Genomic DNA, 13,130 nt, shown 5'->3' on the forward strand with positions numbered 1-13,130 from the left:
ATGGGCCGAATGGCCTCCTTCTGCACTGTAAATTCTATGAATTCTATGATACAGGAGAACTTAACATTTTGGAAAGACAGGAAGAAAGGCAAAGGAGATGGGGTAGCTCTGTTAACAAAGAATTAGATCAGTACAGCAGTGAGAAATGATCTTAGCTGAGAAGATCAAGATGTACCACAGGTGTGGGGTGGAGATAAAAGCAAGGGAAATAAATTAGATGGGTGTCTTCTATTGCACCCCCCCCCCCCCCAAACAGTAGCTGCACTTTAGAAGAGAGTACAAATCAAGAAATAATGGGAACTAGTAAGAAAGCGGCGCGGTGGCATAGTGGTTAGCGCTGCTGCCTCACAGCTCCAGGGTCCCGGGTTCAATTCCCAGCTTGGGTCACTGTCTGCGCGGAGTCTGCATGAGTTTCATCCGGGTGCTCCAGTTTCCTCCCACAGTCCAAAGATGTGTAGGTTAGGTGGACTGGCTATGTTAAATTGCCCTTAGTGTCCAAAAAAGGTAAGGTAGGGTAACAGGTGGAGGTGTGGGATAGGGTGGAGGTGTGGACTTAGGTAGGGTGCTCTTTCCAAGGGCCGATGCAGACTCGATGGGACGAATGGCCTCAATCTGCACTGTAAATTCTATGAAAGCCACTGTAATAATCTTGGGTGACTTTAATCTTCATAATTCGGCAAATCAAATCGGTAAAGGTTTCCTTGAGGATTAGATCACAAGCGTATTTGGGACGGTTCCTTCGAGCTATGCCTTCTGGAACTAACCAGGCTACTGTAGACCTGGTCATGAGACACAATTAATTAAAACCTCTTAGTAAGGAAGCCTCTAGGTAAGAGTGATCAAAATATGGTAGAGCTTCATATTCAGTTTTAAGCTGAGAAACTTGGGTCTGAAACTTGAGTCTTAAACTTAAATAAAGGCAATTATAAAGGTATAAAAATAGAGTGCGCTGATGAAAGGTCAAGATTTGAAACATTAAGGGGGTAATTTCCCAGGAATATGGCAAAGTGTCACTAAGTTTGTGGATGACGCAAAGGTTGGCTGGGTAGTTAACAGTGAATTAAAAACAAATTACTGTGGATGCTGGAATCTGAAAGAAAAACAGAAAATCCTGGACAATCTCAGCAGGTCTGACAACATCTGTGGAGAGAGAAGGAAGCAAGGTTTCGAGTCTGGATGATGAGCTGGAGAGAACTAGAAATAGGTCAGATTTATACTGCTGTGGTGCGGAGATGGGGCGTGGAGCAGTGAGGCTGGATAGAGGGCCAGCGATAGGTGGAGATTGACAAAGATGTCATGGACAGAAATACAAAGGGAATGTAAATGAGGGTGATCAAGGCTAAGAAGGGAGCTGATAGTGGCACATTAAGCGATTAGAATGTGTTAATATCAGAACAAAGGTAAGCAGTGTGTCAAAGGGCAACTCGAAACAGGGAACAGATTTCCCAAGTGGGGTGGGGGGGGAATGTGAACAATAGTGAGAGAAAAACATATTGATGGAAGAAATGAAAATAAATTGATAGAAATAAAAAGGGGTGAAGTTGGAGAAGAGAGCTCACAGTCTGAAGTTCTCGACCTCAATGTTAAGTCCAGAAGGCTGTAATGTGCCTAATCAGAAGAGGAGGTGCTGTTCCTCCTAAGGTGCTGGTTTAGCACAGGGCTAAATAGCTGGCTTTTAAAGCAGACCCAGGCAGGCCAGCAGCGTGGGTTCAATTCCCGTACCAGCCTCCCCGAACAGGCGCCGGAATGTGGCCACTCGGGGCTTTTCACAGTAACTTCATTTGAAGACTACTTGTGACAATAAGTGATTTTCATTTCATTTCATTTTACCTCCAGTTTGCGCTGGGCTTCACTGGAACTTTGCAACAGGCCAAGAAAGGACTTCTGGACATGAGAGTAAGACAGGATAGCCCTTTCTGTCTATTCACCATACCCTCTGACCTTCTCTCCCCTCTCTTAGGCTGACTGTGCTGTACTCAGCATAGGACTCAGTTTCGTATCCTTACACCTCAAAGAATTTTGGGCTTGACACGATGCTGAACTTTTCTCCCACTGCCTTTGTCTCATTCTCCATCCACCTGGAACCCTCCCTCCGGCCAGTTATCTGCTCTTGATCTTTTCATTGAAACGGTCGGTGTGACATCGACAGTCTCAATTTCATGCTCCGTTCATCCACATTAACTTGCCTCTTTCTGAACTTGCTGCATTCCGCTCTCAGATCCAGTCCTGACTGGTCATCAAACCATCCATCAAGAGTGGGGCTATTGTTGTCTGGCATACTGACCTCTACCTCGCAGAGGCTGAGCCCCAACTCTCAGAAACTTCCTCCTTTTCACCATGAATGTCCAATCCCTCTGTACCTCCATTCCCCAACAGGATGGCCTGAGGGCTCTCCGCATCTTCCTTGAACAGAGGCCCGAACAATCCCCATCCACCAACACTCTCCCCTGTCTGGCTCAACTGGTCCTCTCAATGAACTATTTCTCCTTTAACATGTCTCATTCCTCCAAACCAAAGGCGTGCTTATGGGTACTCTCGTGCATCCCAGTTTTGCCTGTTTCTTTATGGGTATGTGGAATATTCCTTGTTCCAGTCCAGACTATAACACATAGGAGCAGAATTTGGCCACTCGGCCCATCGAGTCTGGTCCGCCATTCAATCGTGGCTGATATTTTTCTCATCCCCATTCTCCTGCCTTCTCCCCATAACCCTTGATCCCCTTATTAATCAGAAACCTATCTATCTCTGTCTTAAAGACTCAGTGATTTGGCCTCCACATCCTTCTGCGGCAAAGAGTTCCACAGATTCACCACCCTCTGGCTGAAGAAATTCCTCCTTATCTCGGTTTTAAAGGATCGTCCCTTTAGTCTCAGATTGTGTCCTCTGGTTCTAGTTTTTCCTACAAGTGGAAACATCCTCTCCACATCCACTCTATCCAGCCCTCGCAGTATCCTGTAAGTTTCAATAAGATCTCCCCTCATCCTTCTAAACTCCCAACGAGTACAGACCCAGAGTCCTCAACCGTTTCTCATGCGACAAGCTCTTCATTCCAGGGATCATTCTTGTGAACCTCCTCTGGACCCTTTCCAAGGCCAGCAAGTCCTTCCTTAGATACAGGGCCCAAAACCGCACACAATACTCCAAATGGGGTCTGACCAGAGCCTTATACAACCTCAGACGTCATCCCTGGTCTTGTATTCTTGCCCTCTTGACATGAATATTAATATTGCATTTGCCTTCCTAACTGCCGACTGAACCTGCACGTTAACCTTAAGAATCGTAAACAAGGACTCCAAGTCCCTTTGTGCTTCTGATTTCCGAAGCATTTCCCCATTTAGAAAATAGTCTATGCCTAAATTCCTCTTTCCAAAGTGCATAACCTCACACTTTTCCACGTTTTATTTCATTTGCCACTTCATTGCCCACTCTCCTAGCTTGTCCAAATCCTTCTGCAGCCCCCTTGCTTCCTCAATAGTACCTGTCCCTCCACAGATCTTTGCATCATCTGCAAACTTAGCAACAATGCCTTCAGTTCCTTCTTCCAGATCATTAATGTATATTGTGAAAAGTTGTGGTCCCAGCACCGACCCCTGAGGCACACCACTAGTCACTGGCTGCCATCCTGAAAAAGACCCCTTTATCCCCACTCTCTGCCTTCTGCCAGTCAGCCAATCCTCTATCCATGCCAGGGTCTTACCCTTAACACCATGGGCTCTTAACTTATTTAACAGTCTCCTATGCGGCACCTTGTCAAAGGCTTTCTGGAAATCTAAATAAATCACGTCCACTTGTTCACCTTTGTCTAATTTCCTTGTTACCTCCTCAAAGAACTCCAACAGATTTGTCAGACATGACCTCCCTTTGACAAAGCCGTGCTGACTCAGTCCCTCCAGCTCTGTCCTATTTTATCATGCACTTCCAAGTACTTTGCGACCTCATCTTTAATAACAGACTCTAAAATCTTACCAATGACCGAAGTCAGGCTAACTGGCCTATAATTTCCCCTCTTCTGCCTCCCTCCCTTCTTAAACAGTGGTGTGACATTAGTCACTTTCCAGTCCTCTGGGACCCTTCCTGCCTCCAGTGATTCCTGAAAGATCACCACCAATTCCTCCACAATTCCCTCAGCTACCACTGTTAGGACCCTGGGGTGCAGTCCATCTGGTCCAGGTGACTTATCCACCTTCAGACCTTTCAGTTTCCCTAGAACCTTCTCCTTAGTGATGGCCACTGCACTCACCTCTGCACCCTGGTTCTCCTGGAGCTCTGGCATCCCACTGGTGTCTTCCACCGCAAAGTAACCATTCAGTTCGTCTGCCATTTCTTTGTTTGCTATTATTATTAATATTCTCACTTTTCACCCCACCAGCCTCAGCATTCAAAGAATCACCTTCCTCTAGTTCCACCAACTCCAGCAGGATGTCGCCACCAAATACATCTTACCCTCACTCCCCTGCCAGCATTTCGAAGGGACCATTCCTCCGGGTTACCATGTTTCACTCCTCCAACACCTCACCCTCTTCCCACGACATCTTCCCATTCAATCACAGAAGGTGTGACACCTGCCCCTTTACTTCCTTCCTGTTCACCATCCAAGGGCCTAAACACTCTTTTCAAGTGAGTCAGCGCTTCACGTGCACCTCCTTCAATCTAGTCTATTGCATTTGCTACTCCCAATGTGTTCTACCCTACATTGGAGAGATTAAACACAGACTGGGTGACTGCTTTTCAGAAGACCGTTGGTCTGACTGCAAGCAGAACCCATTCTTTCCTGTCGCTTGTCATTTCATCTCACCATCCTGCTCTCATGTCCACACGTCCGTCGTTGAACTGCTGCAATGTTCCAGTGAAGCCCAGCGTAAACTAGAAGAACAGCACCACATCTTCCGATTAGGCACATTACAGTCTTCCGGACTTACCACTGAGTTCAACAACTTCAGACTGTGAACTCTATCTCGATTTTTCCCCATTTTTACTTCTAAATTGATAGAAGGATCTGTTTTTCCTTCATCATTCCCCCCCCCACTCCCCCCAGCCCACTTGGGAAATCTGTTCCCTGTTCCTAGCTGTCCTTTGAAACACAGCTTACCTTTGTTCTTTCAAGTAACACATTCTAATCTCTTATGTGCCACTTTCAGCTTCTTAGGCTTCCCTGTGTCTTTCTGTCCACAACATCTTTGCCTATCTCCACCTATCTCTGGCTGTTATCCAGCCCTGCTGCTCCCCTCCCCCCCCCCCCCCCCCCCCCCCAACAGTATAAATCTGAACCAATTTCCAGTTCTCTCCAGCTTTGACAAAGAGTCCATCCAGAGTTGAAATGTTAGCTCCCTTCTCTCTCTCCACAGACACTGTTAGACCTGCTGAGATTGTCCAGTATTTTCTGTTTTTGGTTAACATAAGAACTAGGAGCAGGAGTAGGCCATCTAGCCCCTCGAGCCTGCTCCACCATTCAATGAGATCATCGCTGATCTTTTGTGGACTCAGCTCCACTTTCCGGCCCGAACACCATAACCCTTAATCCCTTTATTCTTCAAAAAACTATCTATCTTTATCTTAAAAACATTTAATGAAGGAGCCTCTACTGCTTCACTGGGCAAGGAATTCCATAGATTCACAACCCTTTGGGTGATGAAGTTCCTCCTAAACTCAGTCCTAAATCTACTTCCCCTTATTTTGAGGCTATGCCCCCTAGTTCTGCTTTCACCCGCCAGTGGAAACAACCTGCCCGCATCTATCCTATCTATTCCCTTCATAATCTTATATGTTTCTATAAGGACACATTGCCCTTGGTCCCCAACTCCAAATCATCTATGTAAATTGTAAACAGTTGTGGGCCCAACACTGATCCCTAAGGGACACCACTAGCTACTGATTGCCAACCAGAGAAACACCCATTAATCCCCACTCTTTGCTTTCTATTAATTAACCAATCCTCTATCCATGCTACTACTTTCCCCTTAATGCCATGCATCTTCATCTTATGCAACAACCTTTTGTGTGGCACCTTGTCAAAGGCTTTCTGGAAATCCATATATACCACATCCATTGGCTCCCCGTTATCTACCGCTCTGTTAATGTCCTCAAAAAATTCCACTAAATTAGTTAGGCACGACCTGCCCTTTATGAACCCATGCTGCGTCTGCCCAATGGGACAGTGAAGTTGAGTGTCTTGGGTTACAGGAAGAAATAGTTGGGAATGTCAAATGGGCAAATAAGTGACAGGAGGAGTTTAACCCTGAAAGGTGTGAGGTGATACACTTTGGAAGGAGTAATTTGACAAGGCAATATTGAATGAACATCATCATACTGGGAAGTTCCGAGGAACAAAGGGAGCTTGGGCTGTTTGTAAATAGATCTCTGAAGGCAGGAAGGCAGGCTAATAGGATAGTGATAAAGCATATGGGACACTTGCCTTTCTCAATCGAGGCATAGATTATAGAAGCAGGGGGGAGTTGGAGTTGTATAGAACTTTGGTGAGGTCACAGCTGGAGTACTGTGTGCAGTTCTGGTCACCATATTATAGGAAAGATGTGATTGCTTTGGAGGGGGTGCAGAGGAGATTCACCATGATGTTGTCTGAGATGGAAGATTTAAGTTATGAATAGAGGTTAGATAGGTTTGGGTTGTTTCCGCTGGAGCAGAGAAGACTGAGGGGTGACCTGATCAAAGTGTACAGGATTATGAGGGGCATGGATAGGGTGGATAAGGAGCAGCTATTCGGAGCTGATGGGTAAGTTACAAGGGGACACAAGTCCAAGTGAGGGGCAGGAGGCATGGGGGAAATTGAAGAAAGACCTCATTACTCAGAGGGTGGCGACAGTCTGGAATGCATTGCCTTGGAGGGTGGTAGAGGCAGGTTGCCTCACATCCTTGAAAAGGACTTGGATGAGCACTTAGCATGTCATTACATTCCAGGCTATGTGCCACATGCTCGCAAATGGGATTAGGTAAGTAGGTCAGGTATTTTTCATGTGTCACTGCACACCCGATGGGCTGAAGGGCCTCTTCTGCACTGGATTTTTTTCTGTAATTCTGTCAGGTTGTTGACTAAAAACTAACTTGTTTTCCTCCAGAAACACAGGCACGTTTTCTCACTAGATCTTCTGACCCTGTCAAAAAAAAGATTTGGGGTGGGGGGGGCGTGTTTTGTGGTGCCATGCTGGTGGCTGGCAGGGCGCATTAAGTTTAAGGAACCCCCTATCCTTCCCCACAGACATAGAAATTCCCCCGCCTCACCCACGAACATCCGTACACCCCACAGGCATAGGGACCTCTACACCCACAAAGGGGAACATCCCAACCCTCGCACTCGAGGTCACCCCTCAGTCTTCTCTGTTCCAGCGGAAACAACCCAAGCCTATCCGACTACTGTTCATAACTTAAATGTTCCATTTCCAGACAACATCTTGGTGAATCTCCTCTGCAGCCCCTCCTCCGCAGTCTCCGTGCTCAGCCTCCATTCACAATCCCCACCCCCTCCACACCTGGGGACGGACACGCACGCACGCACACAAGGGGAAACCCCAAATGGGGCTTGTCAGAGAGCCACCCTCGGCACTGCCAACCTTTCACTGTCAGGATGCCAGGGGACAGTGCCCCACATGTCCCTCACCACCTGGGACTATGCTCATCTCAGTGCCCCGGTGTGGTAATCACAACTGATTCCCATTGGTGTGACATCATGCTGGTAGGGTGGGTTGACGCAGTGGTTACAGCACCAGGAACCCACCCAGGTTCGATTCCAGCTTGGGTGCTCGTCTGTGTGGAGTTTGCACCTTGTCAGAGTCTGTGTGGGTTTTCTCTGGGTGCTACAGTTTCTCTCCACAGTCCAAAGATGTGCCGGGAAGGTGGATTGACCATGTTCAATGCACAGGATATGGGGATATGGCGAGGAGTGGGCCTAGGTTGGGTGCTCTTTCGGAGGGTTGGTGCAGATTAATCGGCTCAATAGCCTCCTTCTGCACTGTAGGGATTCTATGAAGCAACGGCGTTAAGCATTTTAAAGATATATATTTTTAGTTAAATTCATGTAAATCAGGTTCACTTTAAAAACAGATATCCCGTCGGCACAAATCCGTAATGATATTTGCACCTGCAATGAACAGGCCCACTAAATATCACCCAAAATTGGTTTGTCTCTCCACAAATTGTGTCTGGCCTGAGAATTTCCAGCACAGTGGCGGGTAGAGAAGGAAACGGGGAACCCATTTGTCTCCTATTAACAGCCCATTAAGCTCCTAAATTTGTTAACAGGCCATAGAGCTAGGAACTGCAGCTTTTAAAAGGGTATTCTGTAAATATGAGAATCTATTTTTTTTTACTAAAAGAAAACTATTGGGTCCTGGGGGAAATCTTGCACTGATTCATGCGCATTAAGGCACTTTCTGCATATTTTTTCATATTGCTGGCCCGTCGATCTTTTGTCTGTTCTCTTCGGCAAGGCAGTGATAGGTCCCATCACAACTGTCTGTCTGCGATGCTCATGCTCTGCAGGCAACATCCTGCCTCCTGGAGACACTTGGCATCATTGCGCAAATCACCATCAAGTGCCAAAGCTATCTTCTGCCTAATTCCGGCATTTACATTTCAAAGTAGTATTGCATGAACGCACAGTGAAGGTGCGGTGGGGCTGGGATCCAGAATTTATTTAGACCCCCCTTTTAAAATCCAGCCCAAAGAGTTTGCAAAGGGATACAGATTGGCCAAGTGAGTTAGCAAAAAGTTTGCATAATGTGGTGTAAAAAGTAAGGGTATTCACTTTGTAAGAAAAAAAACAGAAAAGCAAAATATTATTTAAATGGAGAGTAGCGACAGAATTCTGCACACCGAGGAACCTGGGTGTCCTTGTACATGAAATACCAACTAGTTAACGCACAAGTACAGCAAGTAATTATTTAAGAAGAGAAATGGAATGTTGGCCTTCACTGCAATGGGACCTATTGCAATGGGGGCTGTTTTGTATTTGTTCATGGGACATGGGCGTTACTGGCGAGGCCAGCATTTATTGCCCATCCCTAATTGTTTCCGAGAAGGTGGGGGTGAGCTGCCTTCTTGAACTTCTGCAGAAACACCCAGAATGCTGTTAGGATGGGAGTTCCAGGATTGCAAAGTCTTATTACCACTGTACAAGGCGTTGGTCAGACCACACCTCAAGAACTGCATACAGCTTTGGTCTTCTTATTAAATAATGGTATGCTTGCATTGCAGGCAGTTCAGAGAAGGTTCACTGGGTTAATTTTCATAAGATAGTCCCTTCATCCCAGGACAAGGTTGACCAGATTGGATCTACCCTCATTGGAATGTAGAAGAATGTTGAAACAATTAAGTTACTGAGGGGGATTGACAGGGTAGATGGTGAGAGAGGTGAGAGAAATGTTTCCTCTCTGTGGGAAAAGTTGGAACATAAGAGGTCATGTCTTTAGAATGGAGATCTGCAGGTCATTAATATTTGGAATTCGCTATCCCATAGACTTATGAAGAATGTCATTGAATATTTTCAAAACTGAGATAGACATATTCTTGAAATAGAGGGGGAGTCAAGGGCATGGGCAGCAGCCATGCAAGTGCAATTGAATACAAGATTAGATCAGCCATGATCTTATTAATAGGCAGAGCAGACTTTGTGTGGCATATACTCCTGTTTCTATCTCTTTAACCCGCAAACAGCAATTGTTGCTAGATCAATTGTAAATATTAAATCTGAGATCAACAGATTTTTTGTTGTCCAAAGATATTAAGGAATTTGGGGCAACGGTGGGTGCACAGAATTAGATCAGAGATCATCCATAATCTCATGAAAGGCAGAAGAGACTGTGGGGCTAAATAACCTACATCTTATCTTATATTCCCAAGTCTCCCTCTATTGCATATAATTGCAGGGAGAGAGTAGGTATGAGATCTCTTCCCAAACATCTTCCAAAAGTGCCCTTCAATCTAAAGCTTGATGTGCAGTACCAGGGTGACCACCTTCAGTTTTGACTCCCTGGAAGGAAGTTCATTTAAAAAAAATATTTTTTATGACAAACATGTATCAAAGCAGGTTACAGCAAATAAACACCCCGGGAAACATACTTCCCAACAATCAACGATACAGTCTGTACAGATTTTCACCCTTTTTCACCCTCCCCCATCTGCCCCCCCCACCCCCCACCCGACGAACAGCTCCTCAAACACGGTCACAAACATGCCCACCTTTTCTCAAACACCCCTGCTGCTGAGCCCCTTAATTCATACTTTATCTTCTCCAGCCGCAGGAAGTCGTACAGGTCACCTAACCAAGCCGCTACCCCCGGTGGCGATGCCGACCGCCACTCCAGAAAAATTCGCCACTGTACAATCAGAGAGGCGAAGGACACGCCATCGGCCTTCCTCCTCTCCATGAGCTCCAGCTTCTCTGAAACCCCAAACATCGCCACCAAAAGGGTCCGGGTCCACCTCCTCCTTCACTATCCTGGCTAAGACCGCGAACACTCCAGCCCAGAATCTTCTCAATTTTTTGCAATTCCAAAACATGTGCGCATGATTCGCTGGCCCCGGCCACACCTCTCACACTCATCTGCTACCCCCTGAAAGAACCCAATCATTCTTGCCCGAGTCATATGCACACTGTGCACCACCTTAAACTGTATCAGGCTCATCTTTGCACAAAAGGGGGTCCCGTTTACCCTTCACAGTGCCTCACTCCATACCCCCCAATTGATCTCCCCTCCCAACTCCGCTTCCCATTTCTCCTTGATCTTCACCACCCGCTCGCCTCCCTCCTCCCCCAGCCACTTGTATATATCCTCAATTCTTCCCTCCCCTTCCACATCCGGAAGCAGCAGTTGCTCCAGCAGGGTGTATCCCGGCAACCTATGGAACCCCCGCCAGACCTTTCGTGCAAAGTTCCTAACCTGCAGATACACAAACCCACTCCCCCTCGGCAGCTCTACCCACTCCTTTAACCCCTCCAGACTGGCGAACCCTTCCTCCAAATACAGATCCCTCACCTTGACTAGCCCCACTTCCCTCCACCTCCTATATACACTATCCACCCCCCCGGCTCAAACCCATGATTCTCGCACAGCGGCGTTAGCACCGACATCCCTTCCATCCTAAAATGCCTCCTCAGCTGATTCCATATCTTCACCATGGACTACACCACTGGGCTCCCCGAATACCTACACGGAGCCATTGGCAACGCTGCCGTCATCTTAGCCCTAGAACTAGACCCCTTACAAGATTCCTCCTCCATCCTAACCCACTCTACCCCTTCTTCTTCCACCACCGCCGCACTTGTCCACATTCGCCGCCCAATAATAATGAAGCAAGTTCGGCAACCCCCCTTGCTGCCTCTGCCTGTGTAGCAGGGTTCTCCCCACCCTTGGCACCTTCCCTGCCCATACAAAGTCCGAGATGATCGTGTCCACCTTCTGAAAAAAGGCCTATGGTGTAAAGATCGGGAGAGCGTGAAAGATAAACAAGAACCTCAGCAGAATATTCATCTTCTTCACTTGGACCCTCCCCGCCAACGTTAAGTGCAGTGTCCTAATATCCTCCCTGGCCTCCTCCATCAGCTTCGTTAAGTTCCACTTATTGAGCCCCATCCATTCCCTCGCTACCTGAATCCCCAAATACCTAAACCTATCCCTCGCTACCGTAAATAGCAGCCCCCCTAAATTAGCCCGCTGTCCCAGCTCATTCATCTGGAATACCTCACTTTTCCCTACATTCAGTTTGTATCCAGAGAACCGCCACTCCGCCAACCCCCTGAGGGCCACCGCCAATGGCTCTGTGGCCAGCGCAAACAGCAACGGCGACAGTGGGCCCTGGAAGGAAGTTCACGATCATCACTTAATTTCTTTCCTGAAAGCAAAGTGTGAAATCCGATGCCAATTATCCGCCAACACGACAACATACTAAAGAACCAGCATATTGCTCCAATACATTTTATCATATTTACCCAAGTTGAGGTGAAAGAAATAAAAAATTATCCCTCTCACCAATAATATCACTTTACATAATAACATCCCTCTCATGACTACGCTTATTAACATTGTGGTAACAGGCATAATCATGCAATAAATAATATTTCTGTTTTTTCAAAATACAGCTACAACCTAAATAATTTTAAATAAAAAAGGAGCGTTCTAAATATACCAAGATTGACAAGTACTGCCCATAGAGCTGGATAGCTTCTGGCACAGTGAGTAGCAGCCCAGCCTGAGCCTGAAGCTCCACGTTAGAGTCCCACTCAAGGCGTTGATGGCCCTGGAAGGTGCATTCATAATGTGGTCAAATTTTAATCCTTCAATGTGTCTAAAACTGGCAGTAAGAGGTTAGTCTCTGGCCAGCCATGCTTCTTGTACAGTGGTGCACCTCAAGCTATAGTCTCTGGCAACAGACCACTGAACAGTTCCAGGAAACAGACATACCCATGTGCTTTGTCTGTCTCATGTCATTAGACATGGGAAGTGAAATAAATAAAATAAATAAGTCCAGAGAGAGACCTAGTTCTGTAGCCCTTATTCAGAGGGCTATAATCTTATGAACCCAAGTTTCATCACTTTTGTGCAGAAGTCTTTAAGTCAGTCAGAAGTTTGAATTCTGCCAGTGAAACTAGCAGTGCTGATTGAGGCATGATTAATCAAATACTGGCATTCAATCATTATAATTCAGGCTAGGATTTGTATGAAAGCTTTAATCCAGGATAATGCAACTGTATGTTTGCCTACCTGAAGTTGCAGATCTGCAGCAGCACAAACCTTCTTAGATTCACAGAGCCGGGAAACCATATTCTGAGGTAATGGCTGAAATGGGATTCAAGAAATACATATTTATTCATCTTAATTTTCCTGGGAGAATTAATCTTTTCTAAAATAAAACATTCCTATCTTCTATACTATGAATTCATACTTACGTCTCTTATTTGCTTTGCACAATAGAACCTGGAAGATTACAACCTCCCCTGATTGACTCCCAAATATGGAAGTGTGGATAGTGCCATTGCCAATCCGACACCTAAACAACTCCAACAAGCACACAGTGGCACATAATTCAAACTAGTTGCCAATGTCAAGTAACAAAATCACGTTTGATGAATAAGAGCATATAATTCAGAGAACGAGTTCAAAACATCTTCCTGGGACTTT

General features: G+C 46.2%; 1 protein-coding gene across 2 annotated transcripts in view; it reads right to left on the reverse strand.

Annotated features, from left to right (window-relative positions):
• The window catches only part of LOC140391874 (mitochondrial intermediate peptidase-like), a 180,546-nt gene that overhangs the window by 53,249 nt on the left and 114,167 nt on the right, over positions 1 to 13,130 (reverse strand). For both annotated transcript variants that reach the window (XM_072476864.1, XM_072476865.1), the window contains exon 15: positions 12,714 to 12,788. In XM_072476864.1, the coding sequence (XP_072332965.1) occupies positions 12,714 to 12,788 (75 nt within the window). The remainder of the gene's footprint in view (positions 1 to 12,713; positions 12,789 to 13,130) is intronic.

Source organism: Scyliorhinus torazame, chromosome 15, assembly GCF_047496885.1.
Source record: "Scyliorhinus torazame isolate Kashiwa2021f chromosome 15, sScyTor2.1, whole genome shotgun sequence".
Classification (NCBI taxonomy): domain Eukaryota; kingdom Metazoa; phylum Chordata; class Chondrichthyes; order Carcharhiniformes; family Scyliorhinidae; genus Scyliorhinus; species Scyliorhinus torazame.